The 26,165-nt window shown below is 32.5% G+C and overlaps 2 protein-coding genes and 1 long non-coding RNA gene across 4 annotated transcripts; 1 reads left to right on the plus strand and 2 right to left on the minus strand.

Moving 5' to 3' along the window:
- The first annotated feature begins 238 nt into the window (after positions 1-238).
- LOC114194669 (Pseudouridine synthase family protein) lies at positions 239-5,410 on the plus strand. 2 transcript variants are annotated; one of them, XM_028085030.2, is made up of 15 exons: positions 239-461; positions 539-831; positions 968-1,088; positions 1,176-1,293; positions 2,169-2,233; positions 2,314-2,385; positions 2,836-2,904; positions 3,000-3,080; positions 3,155-3,274; positions 3,358-3,432; positions 3,557-3,637; positions 4,282-4,355; positions 4,464-4,524; positions 4,809-4,864; positions 4,953-5,410. In XM_028085030.2, exons 1-15 carry the CDS (start codon positions 336-338, stop codon positions 5,032-5,034), a joined length of 1,494 nt encoding a protein of 497 aa, XP_027940831.1. In that variant the 5' UTR covers positions 239-335; the 3' UTR covers positions 5,035-5,410. The 2 variants fall into 2 exon arrangements, with proteins under 2 accessions (XP_027940831.1, XP_027940830.1); XM_028085029.2 differs by having other exon boundaries at positions 240-461; positions 2,148-2,233.
- Positions 5,411-5,464: 54 nt separating this feature from the next.
- Positions 5,465-9,596, minus strand: LOC114194667 (uncharacterized). Its single transcript, XM_028085027.2, has 11 exons — positions 9,325-9,596; positions 8,836-9,256; positions 8,674-8,744; positions 8,329-8,491; positions 7,239-7,832; positions 6,708-7,088; positions 6,530-6,605; positions 6,397-6,460; positions 6,065-6,200; positions 5,874-5,987; positions 5,465-5,781 (listed from the first exon to the last, which is right to left on the minus strand). Exons 1-11 carry the CDS (start codon positions 9,579-9,581, stop codon positions 5,716-5,718), a joined length of 2,343 nt encoding a protein of 780 aa, XP_027940828.2. The 5' UTR covers positions 9,582-9,596; the 3' UTR covers positions 5,465-5,715.
- A 3,764-nt stretch (positions 9,597-13,360) lies between these two features.
- LOC146884011 (uncharacterized) lies at positions 13,361-15,206 on the minus strand. Its single transcript, XR_014984136.1, has 2 exons — positions 14,929-15,206; positions 13,361-14,265 (listed from the first exon to the last, which is right to left on the minus strand). It is a non-coding gene; the product is annotated as an uncharacterized LOC146884011 (long non-coding RNA).
- Positions 15,207-26,165: the final 10,959 nt, after the last annotated feature.

A 26,165-nucleotide genomic window follows, 5' to 3' on the forward strand; every position in this document is an offset into this window, starting at 1 on the left:
AAATATAATTTAGCTTTTATTAATTTGGTGGTTTATTCCTAGGTTTTAACTTTTAATTTGCTAATCATTAGGTTTGTTTAATGCGCTTTATAAATTTGAATATTGAAAAATAGATTTTAGAATTTGAATACAAATAAAATTAATTAACTGTTTATTGAAAACCAAATATAAAAACATAGGAAAAATGTGTTGAGGAGAAAATATAAATAAAAGGAAGCACAATAAGAAAGGGAAGTTAATTTAAAAATCTGAAGTAACAAAATCGAAAAATAGGTAAACCCGCGCAGTGAAGGTGTTTGTGTGGAGTGTGCAGTGAAGCAAGTAGGTTATTGAGAATGGAGGAGCATAAGCAGGAAGAAAGCATGAAGCATTTGGGTGAAGAAGAAGGAGAAGAAGAATCGGTATCAGAATCGGTGCGGGATTTACCCTCCGACGCCGTGAAGGAGTTGCTGTCCGAAGGGGTCAGTTTTTGTAATTCATCTTCATTCTCTCTCTCTTCTTTCTCTTCTGCTAACTGCTATTTCACATCACATCACAGGTATGCGCCCGTTGCATCTTTCGCCTCTTCGGCCTCCAAGGCCGCGTCTACGCTTCTTCTCCTTCCCTTTCTTCTGTCTCTTCACTCTCCGCCACCACACATCAACTTTGCACACTTTGCTTCGGTATTCTGCAGTTCACATATTATTCAGACGACACCCAAACCCTCCTTCAAAATCAGAACCTCCCACTTCTCATTGCTGACACCGTTAAACGACACGCCTATCAGTTCCATACCTTTTCCCTTGAAGTTTCCATCCCACCGATCATTCTCAGCAATGATAACTCTCTTCGGTTACAATTCTACTTCATGCTCCTTTACTTTTTATTTTTGTATTTGTACTTGTGCCTTTCTATTCCTCCTTATTACTATTGTTTGCCTTCGCGTTTAATATTCATAGGAGTGTCTTATATTTGTTTAATTTTGTAGCTCATATATGAAAACCAAATTCGGGTCTCAATCTTGGTTCCAAGAAAACTTGCACACTGGATGCATATCTACAAAGGATGCCTTAAAATTTTCTCTAATATATCCTCTTGAAAATCTTCTGGTCAGTCATTTTTTCGTTTCAGTCAAGAGGTTTATGTTTTGGTCCATTTGTTTTCCAATGACCCTTTACAGAAATTTATTTTTGCAGGAATGTAAATCGAGTATGGGCCCTTTCCGCATTCGTTTGACCTACACTCACACAAAAGCATCGAAGGGGGATCAGAACCGGTCAGATAGTGCCGAGACTTGCAAGAGAAGAAAAATAGGCATGCCCAAGTTTATTATTGATCCTGTGTGTTGTTTTTTAGTTGCTGTTTTTATGAAGAAACTGAGAACATCTGACATTGACGCATGAAATTGAGCTGTTACTTTGTGGTTGCGTACAGTATTGTGCCTTTCAGTCTGACTGTTTCAGAATTCAGGACAAAGTAAAAACCAACGAATTCTTGAGTATTGTGATATGTTAATAAAATGGATTTCTCTTGCATTGATATTACCTTTTGTGCCGGTGAATAACCTTTTTCAAAGTATAATACCGCTATAATGAAATTCTATTCCAGACAAAGGAATTGTTTATTTTATAGTTATGCTAGTTTTCCTCTGGAAGCATGCTTTGCAATAAACCAATGGTTACTATTGACTGATTACTGTGAGGAGTATTCCCTGTACATTAAAGGGACTGCCATTCATTGAGCTTCAGAATTTCTGCACTTTAAAAATTAACATCTTATTATGTAACCAATAACCATTATATAGCTGGTCCCATTTTCCCATGAGTTTTCATTGATTGACCTTTTGGACTCTGAAACATATTCTTAGATTTATTTTGTTTTCCTTTGACTAGTTTTTGGCTGTAACATATGCTTAGATTGTCTATATGTCTAAGGTGTAGACAGACATTGCCTTTGATTTTACACTTTTCATTGACCTTTTGGACACTGCAGCCTTTTTCTTTTTCTGGTAGAAAAAGTGCCATAAGATTGATTTCCTTTAAATTTGACTAGTTTTTGGCTCTAACATATGGTTGGATTGTCTATAGGTCTGAGGTGTATACAAACACTGCCTGTGATTTTACAGTTTCTTACATCAACCATTTCATTTTTATTTTAATATTTTATAGGAGAGTCCAATGTTGTTGCAGAAATACCTGTTGGCAATTCACTTGAGAATGATTCCTCTGACGGCTGTGAATTCTTGCTAGAAAAGGTCAATTTGAATTCATTGTCTATTTTGCTATTTAGATTTTCTATGATTCTATCGCTAACTTTGCTTTCCTTTCTTTTAAGGCAAACGAGCCTTGCCATTTTACTTTCTATTGCTACAGGACGCCTTTCTATTTTGGTGGAAGATACCTGAAGGTAATGAATTTGTTATCCTCCCCCAATCTTCCTAATTGGACATTTGGACTGGCATTCTGAAGTCATTACATGTATCAATGGCATACATGTTTTTTACTCCAGCAATGTTTTAAGACATCATAAATGTTGCATTTCTTTATCCAAATGCCACACTTACAGTTTTACATGTTCTGATATGTCATATGGCATGATAGACATATTGAATATGTGGAGGTATTTATGTGATACTTAATGTAAACTGCAAGTTCGCTTTATGCACTTTCCCATGTATAGGTGAAATAAATTAATTGATCAATTCTCACACAAAAAATAGATTCTTTATGTAATGGAATATAATTTCCTTTATTTGGTCTAGATATAATCATATAACTATAATTTCCAAACCAATGATAGACAAAGAGTGAATATTTCTTGTGCAAATTCAAATTTATGTGTTTACTTTCATGGCAGTATTCACGGAATGTGAGTCAAACATGCTGGATCATTGATGATGAAAGAATGGGAGAAGCCTCGGTTGAAGTACTGTCTATTCTTCCTGGCAATAGCTGTTGTCTTTTATGTTTCCTTTTAATGTTGATTGTGAAAGGTGACAACAATGCTTTAAATCATTGTAGGAAATAATTGGTGGAAAAATCCTCCAAGCCTGCCAAGGTGATAGTTTTAAGTTTCACGCTGCAGGCAGAGAAGATATCGATGTACTGAATTTATGGTTGTGTCCTTTTAAAAAGTTTATCAATGAATGAACTTATCTGATATGGAACTGTTCTAGGTCCGAATGTTGGGTCCAGGCAGGCCCTTTCTTGTTGAGGTGCAAAATGCACGGCATATCCCATCTGAACTGTTTGTAAAAGATGTAGAGAGAAAGATAAATAACATGGAGAATAAATTGGTAATGCTGCGGCTGAACTGGTGATGTTTCTCTATCTTTTTATTTCATGATTACTAAATTCATAATATCATATGTTTGTGTAGGTTAGGGTGAAAAATCTGAAACTTGTTGGTAGTGAAGGCTGGGACCTTATGCGTGAAGGTGAAGCAGAGAAGCAGGTCTTTCATCTAGATTCTTAATAACTAGTTACTTTTATTTCTTTGTTGATCTCTTACAGCTTTCATTCATCCATTGTTTTATCTATATATGCGTCCTAACAATTACAATCTTACAACTATGTAGAAACAATATGCTGCTTTAGTGTGGATATCTCGTCCTCTAAAGGATGAAGATTTTCAATGTATTTCTTCACACAAGGATTTGGTAAGCTTTATGTTGTGTGTATTACTTGTTATCAAACATGCATTTTGTATTAAATGTTTAACTTAAACGTAAAAAAGCATAAACCGTGTTGTTTTTTGTATCTGCGTCATTTGACTTTCGCTGAGTAGCTCTACGACATGCATGTCTGTTTTTGTAACGCATCTGATTGTATTTATGTCATTTAAGCCTTTGATTTATCCATTATGTACTTCTATATGGATGTCAATTTAGTTCCTCCTGAGGTAGAAGCCTTCCTAAGCTTCACCCTCTAAAATCTTCTCTATACAAACCCACTTCTCTCATATTCCCCTCCTTGTCTACTCTATACACTTCCCAATCAGGCTAGAATTACCCTTTCCAGCCTAAATTTGCAACCTGGTCATTCAGTTTGCTCTCCATGCTCCCTCCTATCCTAACCACCCCTCCCATTGCTGTGACTCCTCCATTGTCCTTACCTTCCAGTTTACCCTCTTGCCTTATCAACTTCGTTCCTCACTTTTTCCTTGTATTGACCTGGGTGGGTCAACCACGGCCTGTCACCTTTTCTCTCTTTGGATCATGCTCGCTGGATTTTTTGCATTTAATAATAGCTTTTGTTTTAATTTGTAAATGTGGTAACCAGAATTTCTTTCTTATTTGAGCAGAAAGTTTTGCAGCGGACCCCAATAAGGGTGCTACATCGTCGCAGTCCTTTAGAACGGGAAAAGATTATTCATTGGTAGGATCTCCTATATATTGATAGTTATATGCTACGTTTACTATATAAAAGCTGCATTCAGATACGTGTCTGAAATTTCACCACCCCTTACTGTTTCTCAAATCTTAGGATGAAAATAGAGGCAATTGCTGGAAGTTCCCAATATTTTCTTCTGCACCTATGTACACAGGTAATCTTATATTATCCCTTATATAAATGAAGTTTCAGTGACTGAACTACTTTTTAAACGGAGCTTAAGTTATGGTTTCAAGTTTTAGCACCTCAAACTTTATAACTCCATGGTCTATATACTTTTTACATTTTATTGGAAATGAATGGTGAACAATATTTGTCAAGTAAATATTACAGAGGCCATGCAAAAGAATTTATGGGTGGACATAAAGGATTTATTACATAGGCCATGTAACTACCACTTCTGTCTTCTGAGTGCATAATAAGTTTGTACTTTTACAGGCTGGGACCTATATCAAGGAATTTGTTCATGGAGATCTTGGACGCACCCATCCTAGGTACGAGATACGATACTTTCAATTTATGGGAATTTATTTGGAACACGTTACCATGTTGTCAAGTGCCTTATTTACTGTGGTTTTGCAGCATTGGATCAATTTTGGGTTGCAGAGCTGAAATTTTGCAACTTGATGTCACAGACATAAAAATGGAATGTTTCCTGACATAAATCCGATTTTAAATCATGGCTGCTAGACTTTGGAGTGGGCAGTACTATGATGAGAGATAGACACATGTGCATCTTCAAGTAGAGCTACTTCCAGTAGTGTATCTTTTCGTACAGACTACCCTCTTATTTCGTTCCCCTTACATTAGTGCCCTTGAGCAACGTAGAAAAAAGGAGTCCTAATTATTACAACTTTATGATGTAGGTTTACGGTTAGTTTAGTTTGAATTTGTGTAGAATTGATTTTTTGAAAAGAATTATTTGTTAAGGTTTTATGTAGATTGTAAAGTATAATTACTTTTGAACGTAACATTTTAAACAACTTGCTGTGCAATTTAATTGGATGTCGCATAATATCAGGATTGTGTAAAGTTAGTCATGTTTGGTTTTATTCTCTGAAATTACACATAATAATAATAATATGAACCACTAGTAAATGGAATCGTGTTCGATGTTAATGTTTAAAAAAAAGCAATGCTCTTACGTGTTTCAACAGAGGTCCCTACCTCCATTTGAATAAAACAGGATCATATACAACATAGTTGGTAACATTTTGTAATGATACTACTACGACACTTTACGTGGGTTGGCCTACCCCAAAAAGTGAAATCACAAGAATTTGTCCTGCTGTCCACCAATGCAGTTCCTTTGTTTTCAAGGTGTTTCACTACCCTCTATCTATATCTACTCAATCCAATGTGCATCTAACATTTTGGCCATGAAACTGTACCGGTCAGCAGCTTCATCTATCTGCGGTTACCAACTAATAAAACTTAAAAACGACGTACAGCAATAAACAATGGGAATAGAAGTTAAAAAATAACCAGATCCGTATCTATTACCATTTTCTTTGTAGGACGCCCTGCACCATGCCCAGCCTTGCACTCAATGCGACCAATTATAGGGTTTGTCTGGGGACTTTTATCAACACTAGTAACGAGGACATACTGCAAGGTCTGAAAATAACTCAAAAATACCAGTCAAAGAGGGCAGCACCACCCAAAAATAATTGAGCTATGAAAAACAGACTTACTGCCAATAGCTTTAATGAATGCAATGGCACAACACGATCATCATGATCAGCAGTCAACAGCATTGTTGATGGGTACTGAATTGACTGATTAGGATGCTTTTCCCAAGGTCTCTGGACGTTATGCAATGGTGAGTACCTAAAACAAGGTATTGTAGAAAATCATAACGATACTCAATGTTTAATATTGCCCGCAGTATCCACACTACTTACACGCTGCCCCCATACAAATCATCACTAAAATAAATAAATAAATATTATTAACAGAAACATCATATTTGCACTCAAAATATAAAAATATTGTTATATTTCATGATACGTATAACCATGCTCACTTGATTAGCCAATGAAATTCTTCCTCCTTGTCTGAACAACCATAATCTGTGGTCCAAGCATGACCTGAATAACAGAAACATATCAGTATGATACAAAATAACACTATAGTCGAGAAAACAGAACAAAACAAACCTATTGTAAATTTGTGAAACCGTAGCATGTCCATAACACCAACATGAGCCAGCGCACAACCAAAGAGATCAGGTCTCTGCTCACAAATTGGGAGAGGTTAGAAATACAGCAAACTCAATAAAAATGCACTAACAAAATATCAGAGGACCAAACACAAGAAATGGCAAATGAATCATACTTGATTTATGCAAGCACCAACAAGAAGTCCACCATTGCTTCCACCCTCGATACATAACTTTTTGGGTTGGGTGTAACCAGAAGATACAAGGTATTCGGCTGCTGCAATGAAGTCATCAAAGCAGTTTTGCTTGTTGGCAAGGGAGCCAGCTTTGTGCCAATCCTCTCCATATTCTCCACCACCACGAATATTTGCTATGCAGAAAACAACGCCTAAATGTCTCGCCAGTACAGTACGACTGATGCTGAAATATGGTGTAAGACTGACGTTAAAGCCACCGTATCCATATAGCAGACAAGGGTGTGAACCATCCAAAACAATATCCTTTCTGCCAACAATAAACATCGGAACCTTGGTACCGTCTTTACTAGGCACAAAAACCTGAAATTTTTAAGGTACATTAGAGAATAGAACATAATAAACAGCACAGGTTCTAAGAGACGTCAACACCCATACCCATGACATGTGAAATAGACAAACAAAGGAGAACTCATCTGAGCTTCAGTGAATGTTTCTTTCTTTTTCTTTTACCTGATTGACATGAAACTCGGAGCGGTCAAACCCAGGGACAACAATCTCACGAAATATCTTCATATCAGGAACTTGTGTTCTCAGGTCGCACTGATATATGATTCCAGGAGTCAAAAAACTTGTAAAACCAATGAAAACCTCGGAATCCTCACGCCGCCCAGAAATTTCACTGACTGTGCCAATGTCAATTGGTAATTGATGTTGCAAGGAACCTGTTTCCAAGTCTCTGACTTGCAGAACATATTTCACATCACTCAAGTAGCTCACAATAAGTTGGTTACCATTTACAGCACGTGCTGACTCAAGCACATCTTTTTCAGACTCTTCGATAACATCAGTCCAAGCATTTGGTTCTTTCAAATCTACTCGAACTACTTTGTATTTTGGAGCATCTTTATTAGTTAAAAATGTAAATAAAGTGTCGTCATTTACAATGGCATGATATTGTCCATCGAATTTATCAACAAGCTTGACAAATGGAAGGAGGGAATTTTCATTCCGAAAACTTTCCAGCCCGTTTGGAAGTTCAGACAGGTCATAATAGTAAAGCTTGTTAACTGGATCACACCCTTCATCAATATAGAGAAGAACATACTGCACAATCAACAAAAAAACAAGCCAGTTTTTAGGAAATTTGGTATCATATGCATACATCGTCACAGTAATGCCCCTTGACAAAGGAAAATCATATTATGCCCAATACTACCACGTCTGACTTGCAATGCTATGAATTTAACATTAGCTCTTACAAAAAACATACGAAAGAAAAAAGAAAAAAAAAACGTAGTTCATTCTACCGGAGGTAGATATTACATGACAGTGGATTGCTTAATCGTTCTTCTGACAATAATTAGAACATTTCAAAGTTTAAGGATCCAGGACTTCACGTTACGATATGACTAAAAAAGACCAATTAAAAAAACAAATATGTCCACATTAACATGATACATTTGATATAAACAACGACGCATCTTCGGTATTAATACTACTAAAGCCTTGAGGAAAATAACGACATAACACAGGGAGTACATTTTCATATCTTATGTACACATAATATTTAATAGTTGCAAGGCAATGACAGAAAGAGTACCTTCCCGTCTTCGGTAACACTTCCTCCAAACATATATTTAGGATTCTCAGGATCTCTCCAACACAGAATGTCTTCGGATTGATCAGTACCCAAAAAATGATAACAGAGTTCATGATGAAGGTTCGAATTAGTTTCAGTCCCAGCATCTGCTACTTCTCCAACCCTACTTACCAAACCAATCTAATCAAATCAAGTTACGAATCAAGGATATATGAAACTAACCCCACCATCATCTCCCTGAGAATGACTATGCTTAAGTTATTTACAAAAAGTAAACATTAATAACACCAAATACCAATTTCAAATTTCAATCCTAGAAAGAACACGAGAACAGAGATGACATACTTTGGAGCTGGATAGCGGCTGTAAAAGAAACCTTTGCTATCGTGCGTCCAACTAATGGAGGAAAACTTGACCTGAAACATCAATCATTAGCATGATCTTGATATGAACTATTTTCAGCAAGAGTTTCAACATTGTTTCTGCGAATCTGATATGAATGCTAACCCAGGATAAAGTATCAGGCTGAACACTCCTGTCCTGAATACGCATGACTTTTATCGTGACCCAGTCGCTACCACTGGAACTAAGTCCATAGGCCAAGAACTCAGCATCTTTGCTGACGGAGAATGTGTTGAGGGAGACAGTTCCATCTTCACTGAGCGCATTGGGATCGAGCAAAACCTCAGCCTCAGCCTCTAAACTGTGCTGCAAGTAAAGCACGCTCTGCGCCTGAAGACCCGTGTTGTGGAAGTAAAAGTACTTATTCCCACGACGGAATGGAGCGTTGTAACGAGGATTATCAAAGAGCTCCGTTATCTTCTCCGACAGCTTCTCCCTGCACTCGCACCTCTGCAGCACCGAATCCGTCAACGCCACCTGTTTCTGCACGAACTCTTTCACTTCCTCCGCCTCCGGATTCTCCAGCCTAACAAAGCCAAATGAAAATGAAAATGAAAACGTAATACAATGCTGAAGTTGGTTGCATTTGCGTACCATCGGTAAGGATCGGCAATCTTGACCCCGTGGAAGTGGTCAACGACGGAGTCGTCTCTGCGAGCAGCGGGATATTGGATTGGTTGGTGCAGAGCGGAAAGAGAACCCATTGTTTTGGTGTTGGCAATTGAAGAAGATAGAAGAATAGGAAACGAACAAGATTTGAGGAAGGTTAAGGTTGTTGTCCTCCAATTTAAGGAGGCGAGATTTGAATGTCGTGTACAAGGATTTAGAATGTGGCGACTAAATGACAACATTTTTTCGTTATGCCACTTTTTACACGGAAGGAAGATAATTCCCCTCATATTCTCCTTCTTCTCAACTTATCAAATTAACCTATTTCTTATTTTTAAATAAATAAAATAATTTCAATTTTTCACTTTAGTCGCAAGTTCTGGACATGTCATTGGTTCTGTTCCATGGATGACGCCATTTTGTCTATAACATAATGTAACCATTTCACTCACCCTTACAATTTTCAAACCAAGGAATCTATTTTAAACTATCAAATGTCTCTTCTCCTAACTTACTTATAATAAATTAATGCTAATTATTTTGGAATTACTGAAAGGAAAGTTGTGTCACTATAACGGTTAATGTTTTTCAAATAAAAGTCAACTAATTGTCGTGATTTACTTATTAATTCCCTAAAAATATATTTCATCATACTTATTATTTTTCGGTAAAAGAATTAATATTTTTTCATGTTTATACCTTTACTATAAAAACCTTTTCCAACGTAACTTTTTAAAATTTATTTGGAATTAATAAACATACAAATCATTAAGATAATGAACAGATTTTAGATATAGGACTAGGAATAAAACAAAAATAATATGGTAATTTTATCAATATCCATTTATATAATATAAGTACGAGTGCTGTAATAAGTTCATATATGAAATTTCATACTTTTTTTTAGTTTGATTTAGTTAAAATAGGATTGTTTTTAATTAAATTTAAAATTTTAATCCAACAAAAAAATGTTCAGTTTTATATGTTTTTATTGGATCGAATTGATTTTAACTAACAATATAATTTTACTTTATTTATAGTTTTATTTCTTATGTTATATGTTTTATTCTAAATTTATCAAGACAAAATCTAAATATTTAATTAGTTAAAGAAACATTGATATTGATACATAAAAAAATAAATAAATAATAAAAAACGGAACAAAATGCTTCGATTTCTGTAGGGGGAACTGGTCATAGCCTCTTTGATTAGTGAATTGATGGGTTAAATATTGAATTGAACATTGGGCCAGATGGGCTGCAGGTTTTGTGCTGTACAAACAAATGCAAAAACTTAGAGTCGTTATTCTCACCTCCGCTTTTAATAAGTTCACCTCCATTATTTTCAAAAGAATTGAAACTGACGTATTTTTTTTTTTTGACAAAAGCAAGTTTCCTTGCATTCATATTAATTATATTTAAACAAGATTTTTCCAGAAAAATAACAAAAAAAAAAGATTATAAAAGTAAATATATGAAAATATATTTTTCTTACTTAATTCTATTATTAAGCTTCTAAAGTCTTTAAATATAAATCAATATTGAACAATTTTTTTTTAATATTAAGTTACTTCTTGTATTCTTTTAATTCATGCTATCTGGTAGAAAGGTGACGTTGTTTTCTCTGATAAGAAGATAATTATTAATTAAGAAAAAGAAATAAGTTTTAATATATAGAAATGATGGTGTGAATGTGATGATGTAAGTTCCCAGAAAGGGTTGGCATGAAAAAAAGAAAAAGTAATGATTGAACGAAGAGAATAAGTGAATTGGCAAACGCATTAATGGAGAAGCAATTACTCATTCTGTCACTGCCAAACGCGATAATCATCTACTCTGCCTTACACCAATGCATTATCATTACTGCTCCTTTCTATCTTCTAAATAATATCTAAATAAATAAATAAAGAAATTTTAGTCTTTTCTTATTTCAATATTTGAATAAAGGTAATCTTATATTTCTATCATTTTTGTTGTGCAATGCAAGTCTAGTTTAATTTATTGAGAAGAGTTAGTGATTAGTTGCAAATTTCTTACACCTCTTCTATTCTAACTAATAGAATATTTGTCTGGCTTTTCATTATTAAAAAAGAAAAAGAAACACTAGTTTTCAAAGCTGTCATGTACATGGAATAAATGTATAGTTAAATTAGAGATCCAAGTGCATTAAATACAATATATTTCTGAAAAGGTTTCCTCTATTATGCAGATGTTAAAACATAATTTATTTTAAAAAATAATTTTACTTAAACAGACTCACTTTTTTTTCATAAATACTGTATTGCTTTGACTAAAAGAGAAAAATAATTAATTTGAAAGAAAGAAAATGAATACGAAACTAATGCAAATGCTTTAGAATATTTATCATGCAAAGAGTTTTATAAAAAAAAAAATTAATATCATTTTTAAAGATTTATTACCAAGTTTTCTTAATAAAGAGATTTATATACACCATAATTTTATAAATATTCCTGTACATTTTAATTTTCTACAACTTAAAAACTTATTTTAATAATAATAATATTATGAAGATATATTTATATTAAGAAATACCTTTTATTCTTAAAATCTACGGACTGTAATACCCAAATTACATCATATAAAAAAAGTAAACAAAAATAACTTAAAAAAACTAAATCTCTTACTATAATATCATTGTATTATATATGCTATTATATTTTCGTTTACCATTATCTCGATAATAACTTAAGACGGACATGATGTGAAACACAATGTACTTTGTTATCTTTTAATCCAAACATTTGATCTTCCCTCATTTGCTTTACTAACGAGGAATTAATTTAAAAACCTTCATAACTTGTTTTCTTCAAACTAATTTTTCTCAAATCTTGTGATTCACAAAACAATTCGTTTCAATTTTACCGTTTACAAGCTTAATATGTTTTCAAGCTATTTCCTACCTATCTTTGCATGGTTGATCTTTAATTTGTTTCTTTTTAAATACCAAGAAACAATTTATGCCGTCTGTCTTTTTAATCAAAATATATTTTCTATAAACTAACAATGGCAAAATTAAAAATAAATAAATACAAACCAATAAATATCCTTCGATTTTAAAGGGCGGAAAAACCCAAACCAGTTAAAATCAACATGTTCAAATTGGTTTGATTTTGGAGACTGAAGTTTTCAACTACACAAATAAAACAATTTGAATTTTAAAGATAAAAGTACTATAAAACATTTATTAATATGTCTTTGAAATTAAAACACTGATTAAATTATATGCTCATAGAATAAAATATTCTTAATATATATATATATATATATATATATATATATATATGTGTGTGTGTGTGTGTGTAAATCGTTTTCAAATTCTTATAAAATCTTATAATTTATTTTTAAATAAAATTTCAAAATATTTTGTCTTTATACTCAATAAAAATATTCTGTAAAATATATTTCTTTATATTCTTAACAAAATAAAAATATATATTATAGTTGTTCTAAAATTATACATTTTCAACAATATCATAAAATGCAAAAAGTATCGTTTTAAAAAATATAATTAGTTATAATAATTTGAAGACAAAATTACGTTAGTGTTTTTAAATTTAGGTGAGATAAATAACTCAAGGGAATTTGAGTGTGTAGTTTGCTTACATTAACGTCAACGAAAACTTATTTAGAAGTTTAGCATATCTTTGATTGTGTCATCATGAAACTTTGTGGTATCTTAATGTTTATAATGACATAGATTACCCCCATAATCTTTATCTTTCATGTCACGAGGTAAATTAGTGAAAATAAAATAAATAATAGAAACAGAAACAAGTTAAAGAAAAACTTAAATGAAGTAATTTATTAAATACATTCACCCTGGGACCTTATGTGTTCTTTTAATGAGTTCATTAATGAAAATTTATTTAATAACAAGATCCATATCTTACAAAATAAACTAAATTATAAATTATTAGACAAGTGATTAATATAATTATAGAATGATAAGAAATTATGTTTGTAGAAGAGGGGAGAAAAAGGAGCGTTGTTTTGGCATAATGAGAGAAAAGGCACGCGTTTATTATAGTTGCATGCGAAAGCCATGATCATTTGATTTGGTAGCTCATAAAAGTGTGTGAATGAAAAGGTTGTGCAAAATAAGGTGCGGTGTGTGATCTTTAGGATGCATGATTGCCTGCAATGCAAAGCAAAGCAAATGCAAAGGCAAAGAAAGAAAGCCTCGTATCCATGTTGAAGAAAAAGGCAATTCAGTGAGTAAACAGTAATAAAGATATCTGATTTTACTTTTCACCAACTTCCTCAATCCTTGGTCCACCAACTCCAAGTCCTGTGAGTTACTAGCCCCAGATTTCAGAACCAAAACAAAATCCTTTGGGGTCTTACGTTCTGCCACTGTTACCTCTCATTATAGCATAGCTGTGGGAGTAGTGGAAACCCCAGCTCCATCATCCATGCCATAATAATGAAATGGTCCCATAATTAACATAAATTCCTAGCACACTGTGCAATCGTACACACTTCGAACCATTTTCAAGCTGCGACTCTCTGAGATGCTTTCATCTACACATCGCACCTCCCAACTCTGGGGGGCCATCCCCTCTCTGTCCCGTGTTTCAACTACACTATTAATCGCACCTATGAACTTCAAAATTTTCAAACAACAAAGGGTTTTGTTTTGATGGGAAACAGACAAGAGGTACTACTACTGACTCTGGATGGAGGTCACGCGCCATGGGAGAATGAGCTTTTGCATTGAAACAAGAGCGAGAGGGTTTTAATGTCAATATGCAATCATGAGCCTAACTTAACGTTCAGAGACCTCGTGGAGCCTAGAAACAAATCAACTAGACAGACACTAGGTTAGGGAACCCTTTCGCATCATTTTTCAAGTCCTGACACCCATCTGTCTCCTCTCATGCTGCTTACTACATATGCTGCCTATTATCTGCAAATAAACACCATCAATCACCCAAACTACCTTCTTTTTTCTCAATCAAAATGCCAATAACACACCCATGCATGGAACGGAACTCAAACCACACATCTCTTTCATATGCAGTTACTTGTATTCTATCTAACACCACCAAATGAACAAATCCAATTATATTATAACCTTGGCAGATGAAATATCCCCCTGAAATTAAATGTAAAAACGCTTCTGCTCAAAACCTAAGAACATGTCATAACTCCCTGCACATGATGGATCCACGGTAAAAAGAAAAAAATGAAAACTTTCACCATTAACAGATCGAATGTAAGAAAAAAGCGATTAGGGTTTCCATCTCCCAACCCAACCAACGGATATTCAGTAAAGAAAGGACGCAGCACAACTTAACAGAAAGAAGCAAATTAGGGCGTGTTGGGATTACCCCACTTCCTTTATATCCGATTGAATTTCCGTAGCAAAGTTGATGAAAGTAAAAAATAGCGCAAACACATACGAAAAGAAAAATCGACAAGTTAATAATAAGCGTTTAGGGAAAGGAGAAGGGGGTGGTGATATGGATAAGTTAGATCCATGAAGGTATTGTATGGAGAGTTGCAATTAGAAAATGAATAAGGGTTTAGGGGGGTTTGGTGGTTGTGTTGTGGTGGTTGGATCTCTTACCTTGTGGAGTGAAGAAATGATAGAAAGTGGAGATCGTAAACGGCGTAATAAATATCATGAAGGATTTACAAAGAGTGACTAACAGAACTGAGTTGGCAGTATGCCCACCTCCAACGGCATGGATGGATAGTTAACGTGTGTGTTTGAGAGAGACAGAGAGAAGAGAAGAAAGTGGAGGTGGACAGAATGCCAATAAACTCTGTTAGAAACCCTTTGCGAATCCCGCATGAAGAGAACGCCTGAATGAAATCTGTGCAGAAACACTCTCAGAAGAAGAAGAAGAGGATGTGAATTGTGATGCTTTCAGACCTGGACGAGGCAGCTATTTAAGATGTGATGGAGCATGGACGAGAGAGAGAGAGAGATTAATTAATTAATTATTTATTTAAATAATAATAATAATAATAATAATAATAATTAATAATTTGGGTTATGGCATTAATGAAAAGGAAAAAGGAGAAGACGTAGGAGCAGGAGCAAAAGATTGAGAAGCGCATATTTAGAAGGATGAAAGATCATCATAGTTATTCCATCCCCTCGTTCTCGATGCATCCATTCTCCTCACATTTCTCTCTCATACTTCTTACTCTTCCCAACCCTACTAAATCCTATATTTTAGAGCACATCAAAATAAATACTAAATGTCATCAAAAATCATAAATAATTTGTTATAATTTTTAAATACTAAAATTTTCTATTTTTCTACATCGAAGAGAAAAAAAGTACTCGTTGCCATTTGAAAATACTACCATCCCACTCACCTGATGCGACGGAAGAAAAAAATCTCTCCTACAAAATCTTTGCAATGAATTAAGCTATAACTTTTATTTCTTATGAATCCTAGTATAATTATCTCCTTCTCTCTGAAATTAAGATTGATAAATGTGTGATGATGTTGTTATAAATATTTAAACCATCATGTTTCAAAGTTTAATTATTTGTTATTGCATTAATCCTTGATGCATATTTTGAAGGTTACGTGTAAATTTTCAAACCTGTCACCAAATACAATGGTTCAATTTTGAAGGTCACAATTTTGAACAATGTTTTTTTTCAAGTGTACCATAAATCTTTTCTTCCTCATTTTTATCATCATTCGTACTCGTGTCATTAATCCTACCATTTTCACTCAATTCTATTTCACTTCCATCATACATGTCCACATCAAAAAATTCCTAGAAGAATATCTATATATGTTGCAAAACAAAATAATAAAATACTGTTAAAAAAATAAACACCCTCCTAGAATAAAAAACCATCAAAATGCAACAACAAACAGCATGACAGGATTCCTAATAATTCAACATTGAAACATGTTTTCAAATATACATTCTTCAAAATATTTGCATAATTATATTTGATGTAACACTAGGTGAAATAATCATAGTATTTTTTGTCGCTTTTGTGTTTTCCAATGTAATGAATCATTATTCACACTTGTATTGCTGTGGTTAACAATTTTGTTTCGTATGACAAAAAACGAACATAGATTCAACACTTAAATAAACCATGTCACAATTACAATTTTAGAGTAATCTTATTGTAATATTTAAGCTTCTCTAATTTTGTTATTTTTTTTCTACAAAAGCTTAATTTAGAATTTTTTTTAACTCGTACAAAGGGGAAAAGGGAGAAACGTTAGATCATTTTTATTTTTAAATAAAATTCGTTAAGAACAAGCAAATGACTCTTTAACAATCAATTTTAGTGATAAAATATTGTTAGTCCTTGTAGTGATCAATTTATATATCAACTTATAAAATAAAAAAAGTTATTAGTTAGTAAAATAATTATTATTATAATTAAAAAATTATAATTAGTTGTTAAATTGACTACTAATTAAGTAAAAACTAATTTAGAAACAAAATTGTGTGGTAACAAAAATTTTAGTAGCTAAAACTTAAACAACTAAATTTTAAAAATTAATTATAATTATTTATTTATAACAGTGACTATTTTAGTAACTAATAATTTTTATTTTATAAATTAATATCTAAAGTTGTGTATGTAGTGACTAACAACTTTTTCACTAAAATTTGGTGTTAAAAGACATTTTGTTATAGTTTTAATTCATAAATGTTTTCATTAAAAAATTGTTAGTTTTATCTAATCAAATCATAATAATTTATTTACAATCTAGTTGAAACCTTAGACTAATCTAAACATTTTATTTAAGTCAAACAAAGCATTTATGCATTGGAGTTTAATAAAAAAATATATTGATAGAAGTATCTATTTATCCCCAAATATTCATAAGAGACTAATTTGGGAAGAATGTAGAAATATGTGAAAGTAGATTTTTTTTTTTTTAGTACACGTAAGTATTAGGATTGAACAAAATATCATTTTCTTAGGAGACATGAATTCCTCTTACTTAGGCCAGTACATAGATTCGTAACTAATTCTAATTGATAATTAACACAGGGAGTCAATTCATTAATCATTTCACCTAAGCAATAACTGATTATAAATAACATAAAGATACGAATTTTTTTGCGTCGATGAGTATCCATAAAATTAGTCACCGTAAATTAGTAGATAGTAACTACTTACTTTATAAGTATAATTGTATGAGTAGAGGTAAGCAATTTTTTTATAGAGTCTGCAATCGGTATGCAATTACATATATCTTAGTTATTCATTTGACCAAAGTAGTGCTTAATTTAATCATTTTTTTTATGTTCTATTTTCTGTGGCCTAAAAAAAACAAAAATATGCGAAAGATTAGTCTTTATGAAATTTTGGTGAAGACGTAAAATAACCTAATATTTTGATTATTAATTTTGACTTTATTATTAGAACAAATTACTGAACGTATATAATATCTTACTTGATTTTTTCATAATATAATATTAAAGTTATGAATTAAAGTTTATATAATTAAGTACATTATTTGTTAAATTTATTAGAGATACTATTTGTTAAAGTTATGAATTAGAGATGTGTTACTGAAACTCCAAACCTCGAAATTAATGAATTTGTTGTTGTTGAAGTTTGTTGTAACTTTTATTCAACGTCTAAAGATACTATTTATGGGTAGTATAACAAAATACGGATCATGTCTATGGTCAACTTTTTTTTTCTCTTACCAATAAAAGTGACGAGAGTTATATAGGTGTGAGATATATTTAACATATATTTACAAGACTGACCTTTTCTCTATTAGTAATTAGAAAAATTGAAAAGTCGTTATTTTTCTCCAAACATTCTCTTAACATTAATAGGATTGATTTTATGAGCACAATACCACATTAGTCTTTACAAAATGTTTTTTTTATTTTTTATGATCGAATGCACATATTTTGAATTACGAATTAAATTGGACATATAGGGTAGTTATCGATTAAACTTCTTATTACTAAAAACATTCATATTTTTTATCAATTTTGTTTTAATTTTTTTTTTTAGAAAATATTTATAAATTTTGTTATGAAAAAAATTCATAGGAAATTGCTGTAAATTTTTTTGTAAAATATTTTGTATAAAACACTTTTCGTAACAAATTTTGTAAAAAATACTTGCGAATTTTATAATTTTGTATGAAATAATTACCCATGAAGGAATTATCTGTCAATTAAAATTTTTAGAAAACAATACTAAGAAAAAGTCTTTTCTTGTAAATCTTATTAACGAATTTGCAAGGAAATTCCCATATATGAGAATTTTTAGTAATGTTTATAATTCAACTTAATATAATTTAGATAATAAAGTAGATTGAATATAAAAATTAAATTTATTTTAACTAGATAAAATTAACTTAAATTGATTTTTTAATTTAAATTGGAATAGATTTTCTCGGTGCATTGGATTAATCTTTTCATATTAAAGTTAAATTTATATTTGAATTGAATTAAATTTTGTTCAACTAAACCAAGTTTGACATAAGTTTGTCTAAGGTTGATCTAGATTGACCTATGTACAACATAAACCAATTAAACTTGAAAGTTTAATCCAACAAGCTAGACTTAGATTCAACCTAACCCAATGAGACTTAGAGGTTTAACTCAACCTAGAGTGAGACTTAGGGTCAACCTAACCCAACTTATCTAGATTGATTAAACTTTATTTGGATCTTGCTCAACTTGATCCAACTTGGGCAAATTCTTCATGTACTTCCACTTTTTTTTTTGCTTGCAACTCCCTAAAAGCACTAAAATATCAATATTCCTTTAATAAAAAGCAAATAAAAAACTAATTTTTATTTTCTACCCTTGTTTCTCCATAAACGTTGCATGACTTCATTGTATTCTCCGTCAACGTCGCACCCTTTAATGATTCGATTTCTCCATTTCTTCTCACTACATAATCATTATGAGAAAATACACATTTAGTGTCTGTCAAATATAACACCACATTTAATTAATAAACATAATTAAAATAAAGCATCACACAAAAGATATAACCGCGCAGTCCCGAAGTTTAAACTTAACTCCTTACAGTTATCCAAGGCACACCACGATGCCAAAACTAAACTGATACAAAGTTCATCAAGAACAAAATAGTAAAGTAAGAGTTAAACTGGTACAAGGGCCACAACCCAACAAGAAAGCCTAGAGAAGAAAAATCTAGAGAACTAGGCAGCGAAACCATCACCTCCCTGATGACCACAGGTGTTCCTCGCATCTGCTCACATCAATAAGTCGATGATCATCGCAAAAGAGAGAACCACACATACAAAACACACAACAAACAACAGAAGAGTAAGCTAGAGCCCAAAAGTGGTTTTATCATGAAGTCCGTCATACTTTCACAGTCAAATATACATTTATCATCCAAGCATGTTATGACCTTCCAATCAATACACTAAGACTCGACTCGACTCATCCGGATACATATAACCTAGTCGGATTCAGCGGATACTTGCACTTGTGGTGGATACCTCTGCTCACCCCCGAGCTGTTCACCCCCGAGCTATGTGTTACAAGTGTTACAATGAATCAATTCCCTCACACACAAGGTTAGCCCTTAATGAGTTTAAGGCCTCCTGCTACTCTCACCACAAGAGTCAGTCTGCTCTAAGTGAGACTAATTGACTCCTTAGAGTGTCAGGATGCAATCCTTACCTTGAATCCTTACCAAGTTATATAGATGAGGCACCACCGTGGACTTCCACTAACAGGGGTCATGGAATTACGTCCCGACCATTGAAGCACTACCATGGGGTCTCACCTAGAGGCTCATGGGATTACGTACTGACCACAGACCAATCATACTCAATCAATCAAGTAATATTTATCATGCACATAAATCTCATGTCAACCTCTATAACCAATCCTCATTCCCATCACATGTGGAGTCCATACCAACTCATCCTTCCCAAACCATGAATATAGAATTTCATCTCATACCAATACCATGCCACTTTAATTACCAACCATCTCATACATGCCACATGCCAATGTCATGTTAAACTTATCAATCACAGACCATAAACCATTATACTCATACCCATTTGCCCAATTCATGCTTTTAAAAGTAATTGAATCAATCCATAAGTTCAAGTTAAAGTAAGGAATTAAAATTCTGCAACAATTCTCGCTTAAGCTAGACTGATCTCGCTTAAGCTAGATTGGTCTCGCTTAAGTTAGAAATTCTCGCTTAAGCTAGACTGATCTCGCTTAAGCTAAAATCTCTCGCTTAAGCTAAACTGACAGCTTTTCACTGGTTTCAACATGTAAGAACACAAAATCCCAAACAACAAAAATTAAAGAAAACACAAACACGTTGCATAAAACGTTGGCATCATATTTTCATGCTTTAAAAAGGTAAACAAATCAATCATGGGAGCATACAAGTATTTAAACAACTCTGCTGTCAATCTCGCTCAAGCTAAGGAGCTTTCGCTCAGGCGACAGGGGTCTCTCGCTCAAGCGAAAAGCTTTTGCTTAAGCGAGATTGAAAATAGAGAGCACTTCGAGTTCTCGCTCAAGCTAGCCTATCTTGCCCAAACGAGAGGCCTTCGCTCAGGCGAGCACTCGAAACCAAAGGGGGGGAGTTACTGCCATTCTCGCTTAGGCGAGAGCTTCTCGTTTGGGCAAAAAACAACCCGCTTAGGCGAGCGTAGCAGATCTCACCTGCTCTCACGCATGCCAAGCCAAAAATCCATCCATAAACAATACACAGATTATTTTCACACCATCAAAAGCACATCAAATCATCAAAAGCACCCAACAGAACCAAAATAAGCACATTATTTATACAAGCATAAAAAAGGTTCTAGCTTCCCTTACTTGAAAAGAGCTAGCCAAAAGACTCGGATACCCAAACAGTGAGCACCACAACTCTGGGAACAACTTACTAAGCTGGAAAAAATGGTAGAACAGAGGAAAACAAGGTTACGAAGAGGGACCCTTGCTGGAACCAAGACAACAATGCTAGAAAAAAAAAAGGAAGTACGAGATGGGGCATAACTTACGTGAAGAAGGAATGAGTTCCAACTAGCTTGACCATGGTGGTACTGAGCCCTAGCAGAGTTTCTATGGAGAGGAAAGGTAAGAGTGAGAGCACTGATTTTGGCAAGTGAGTGCAAAATGAAGGACCTTTGCTGCTTTAGGGGCCTTGGCACCCTATGGGCCAGCCTTTAGGCCCAATTGATTAGGGTGTGCCTTTAAAAATAAGGGCAGAAAATAAAGTTGGTGTTACATCAAAAGTCAACACTAATAAGCAATAGTCATACCTAAAAAATTGTTAGTATCAAATTTGCATCACACATGCATGTGACTCTAAAATCGTATTCGCTAGTTCATTATCGTTTGCCTTTAAGGTCAACTATAACTAGCGTCGACTTAGCCTATTGATAATGTTAATTTTTACCATTATTTTACTCATATTTTATTAACAAAATCAAATTTTCTTTAACTTTTAAGCTTCTTAATCTTCAATTTTATCTTGCTTTTGTAGAGAAATACATTTTGGGTTACACTGATTTAATTATATCATTAATCCCAAATTTTTGTGTTTAAATTAATGATAGGAAGCTTTGTTCCAAAACCCAGATGAGTGAGCAATCCTACGTAGCAAGAAGAAGAACTAAAATGTGAAATAATGGAGGAACAACAACGTTGAACGTTAAAAAAGTCAAACCCAGAGCCAAAAGATCAGAGAACAAGGTGCTCCATCAGAGAAACTAGCATTGAGAGGTACACAAATGGCATTGGGCGCCACAAAGTCAAAGAACTTCTCCATTTTTTCATCCTTTTCTTTTTTCTCTTATTCTTTTTCCTCTTATCTCCCCATTCACCTTCTCCTCTCCCCATCCTCCTCCTATCTGTCGTCTCTTCCTCTTCCTTTACATGTTCTTCCTCGTATTCCTCCTCTAAGTTTGATTACCACCATTGATGACTCGTCGTTGTGTCACGACGTTGTTGTCACCTCCTCTTCTTCCTTCTTGTTCTTTTTCTCCCTTCTCTTTTTCTTCTCACTCATATGTTCTTAATATACAAAAAATAATCTCATTGGACTTGATAAAAAACTTGTCGTTATTTTATCGATAAATTTACCAATGATAATAATTGTTGGTAATATAAATTACAAATTAATAAGAGTCATCAACTTAAAGATATGTCTAAATCATATCTTTAAGTTGTTCAATCATGAAAATCAAATTCAAAAAACATTTTCCAATATTTAGATGCAAGAAAAAAATAATAATCAAACCATGCAATGAAGCATTAAGAAAGAATAGGAATAATGTATTACATTATATTGCAAGAGAAATACTATATGTAAAAAAAAAATCATTATATCCAACCTATTAGGGAATTAGTTATTCCTATATATTTAAAAGTAAAAAAAAATGGTTAAGTGGAATGAGAAACTTGAAGCAGGAAGCTCTTTTAGAAATTTTTTTTCCTTTTGTTAATATGAATTTTCAATTTTTATCTTCTATTTCTCATGTCATGATTTCGTTATTCTTATATAGTGATTCGTTGGATAATGTTTTATAATTTGTGATTTTAAATCACAAAATGATACACAATTTTTTTTTATATAATTAATTGAAGGTTTAATTACTCGAATCATACCTATTTTGGTTCGAAAATTTCAAAATGGTACCCGTTTTGAACTTTGTCTCAATTTAGTACCCAATTTTGATTATTGCATCAATGTAGTACCCGCCGTTAAGTCTTCACAAACGGCGTTAACTACCTTGCCACGTGTCAGCCTCTGGATTTTTTAATTTTTTTAATTTTTTTTTTGAATTTTTTTGAATTTTTTTATTTAATTTTTAATTTTTTTTTTGAATTTTTTTTGAAATTTTTTTTTTGCCACGTGTCAAATCCTTGATGTGACACGTGGCAAGGTACCTTGCAAGTGTCATTGTCTTTCTTTCAACTTAGTCCCCATATATGTCTATTTGTTTCAATTTAGTACCCATATACCATATATGTTTATTTGTTTCAATTTAGTACCCAATTTATTTGTTTCAATTTTATTCAAATATTTTATTTTTATATGGAGAAATATTGTATCTCTTTTAAGACAAAATTTATTATTTATATAAATGTTATATTGATACTTGTTACTAAAAATGAGTTATAAAATTAAGTATTGAAATTTATATTAAAGTTAATGGTAAAAGTCATGAATAACATATTTGTAAGTCATTTTTAGTAACAAATATAAATATAACATTTATATAAATTATAAATTTAGACTTAAGGGAGACACAATATTTCTCTATTTTGTAAAATAGAGATTCAGACAAAATTGAAACAAATAAATTGGGTACTAAATTGAAACAAATAAACATATATGGGTACTAAATTGAAACAAATAGACACATGTGGGGACTAAGTTGAGATGAAGACAATTACACTTGCAAGGTACCTTGCCACATGTCACATCAAGGATTTGACACGTGGCAAAAAAAATTTTTTCAAAAAAAATTAAAAATTAAAAAAAAATTAAAAAAAATTAAAAAAAAATTAAAAAAATTAAAAAATCCAGAGGCTGACACGTGGCAAGGTAGTTAACGCCGTTTGTGAAGACTTAACGGCGGGTACTACATTAATGCAATAATTAAAATTGGGTACTAAATTGAGGCAAAGTTCAAAGCGGATACCATTTTGAAATTTTCGAAGCAAAATGGGTATGATTCGAGTAATTAAGCCTTAATTGAAATTAGTGTTTTTTAAAATTTGACGAAGTAAATTTTGGTAGTCCGAACACATGCAGACATTATTATGGTGTATATAAAACGGTGAAAAGGTTTACAAATATGTTTACTTAAGCTGAGAACCAAAATAGGAGTGGTCCAACCTTTTTATGAATTGAACAACAAAGATAAAAAAACGACAGACAACAATTGGATTGGAGTGCCATGCATTTATGAGACCAACTCATTTTCCTTCCTTCATTTATGGCTACCCATCTAACCCTTAAATCACTGTCTACATTTTAGTTGAATATCTAAGAGAAGAAGAAGATGATTTTAGTATAAAGTGTTGAATTTCCCATGCTATGCTATGGTATGTAGGAGGATATATTATTCACCAATCATACATACAGGCACCATCCAACGCGGAGAAAAGGTGTTGAAAAAGCTGTCACAAACTAAAGACCAGATCTCATAATCCATCTTTTTTTTCCCCTCCCATGCATGCCAGCACTTTTCCTACATAATAGCCACCAATTCAAAACCCCCATTATTATACAACTAATTTCTTGTCTTCTTCACCCACAACATCATGTGGCAAAAGAAAAAAGATCGACACACACACACACACAATTTGATGAACCTTATAATTACGTGTTTTTCAAGCTTTGTGTCATGAAGGAAGAGATTTGATTAAGAAGTGTTGAAAAGTAAAGTAATGTTAAGTGGGAACCACAGTAGGAAAGAGAGGCAGAAAGAGTTCATCATCTTCATCATTATGCTGAGATTGGTATATCCAAGTGCTTCATCCATCAACACACAGAGATTATCGCAAAGAAGAATTATAATATTGTAGTCAAAGTAGGGAGAGGGATCTATGGTAGGAAATAAATGTAGGTGTAATTTGAAGTGGGTTTTCAAAGAGTAAATGATGAAATGTAAGACTAATGTTGTATTTGATGGTGATGTTGATGTGTGTGAGTCCCTTTCCAGCCACAACTCCATGTGACTCTCTGTTGCTATCTCTCTCTCTCCGTATCTGGTAAGACATGTAAAGCTAGATTATTGTAAAAAAGAGAAACCATTTCTGCAACCATGTGCTGCTTATTATTATTATTATCAAAATGTTTAAGATCTGCACATTAACTAAATAATCTTTCAATAATTTCACTGCTATTCAAACTTTTTGTTCAAATCCTCCTCATGTGTACCACATATCTGCTGCGTCTCAAGTACAATCAGTACACCACTCTGGTTTTCATCTGTACATTTTTTTTAGCCCAGTTCTCTATCAAATCACAACCTTCTTAATATATATATATATTTTTTAATGCGGGTATCTCATGGTCTTTTACCATCTTACCTAATTCTTCTACAAATGGAACAAGCTTAAACTTAAACTTCAAATCCTTTCATCAATTTAACTAAAGGTTATAAAAATCAATTTAATCTTAATAAGTATTTGTACTATCAATCACATAAAGTGTATCATTAAGATAACTTTTAATTTAATTATTTTAAAACATAACAATTTTATCTTAATCTTACATTTTTTTTTTTGAAAATTTATAGAAATTGATAGGTTTAATAATATGTATTTTAAAATATAACTGCATATGTCGTAATTTACTTCAAATTTATTTATTTTATTTAAAATAGCCTAAAAACACAACAACAAAAAACCTTAAACATAGTAATTCTTGCTTATTGCCACGTATTATTTATTGGCACAAATAGCTAAACTTTATAACATTTTAATACTTAATAAAAATAAAGTGAACACTAACAACAAAAAAAATAATATTAGTGTTAGTTAAATTACTATATTGTTATATTATTAAAGTAAGTTAACTTGATATATAAAGATTTTTGAAAAAAAAACTAAAATGTAAATTTTCTTAAAATGATTTAACTATTATAACATAGTCAATTTAATTAACTTCAAATCGATACTAATTATTTTAAGTCAATTTAATTAATTTGAAATCGATACTAATTATTGTTAATTTTTTAATAAATAAATATTTATGTAGTTTTAGATTAATATCGGCATAGTTGATACTAATAGAGTCTCTCTAGTGATGATGCTAATATAGCTCGCTTAGATAATTATAAGACAATACTAACTATTTTAAATTTT

Source organism: Vigna unguiculata, chromosome 8 (assembly GCF_037176805.1).
Source record: "Vigna unguiculata cultivar grain cowpea cultivar isolate G323 ecotype 2 chromosome 8, ASM3717680v1, whole genome shotgun sequence".
In the NCBI taxonomy this organism is placed as follows: Eukaryota; Viridiplantae; Streptophyta; class Magnoliopsida; order Fabales; family Fabaceae; genus Vigna; species Vigna unguiculata.

Bases quoted from the DNA above. Each gene is read 5' to 3' on its own strand.
- LOC114194669 (XM_028085029.2), top strand. From the start codon at position 336: ATGGAGGAGCATAAGCAGGAAGAAAGCATGAAGCATTTGGGTGAAGAA. The intron at 3,081-3,154 runs GTACTGAATTTA...GAACTGTTCTAG, and splicing joins CAGGCAGAGAAGATATCGAT to GTCCGAATGTTGGGTCCAGG. The intron at 3,275-3,357 runs GTAATGCTGCGG...ATGTTTGTGTAG, and splicing joins ATAACATGGAGAATAAATTG to GTTAGGGTGAAAAATCTGAA.
- LOC114194667 (XM_028085027.2), bottom strand. From the start codon at position 9,581: ATGTTGTCATTTAGTCGCCACATTCTAAATCCTTGTACACGACATTCA. The intron at 9,257-9,324 runs GTACGCAAATGC...TGGCTTTGTTAG, and splicing joins ATTGCCGATCCTTACCGATG to GCTGGAGAATCCGGAGGCGG. The intron at 7,833-8,328 runs GTACTCTTTCTG...TTGATTGTGCAG, and splicing joins GTGTTACCGAAGACGGGAAG to TATGTTCTTCTCTATATTGA.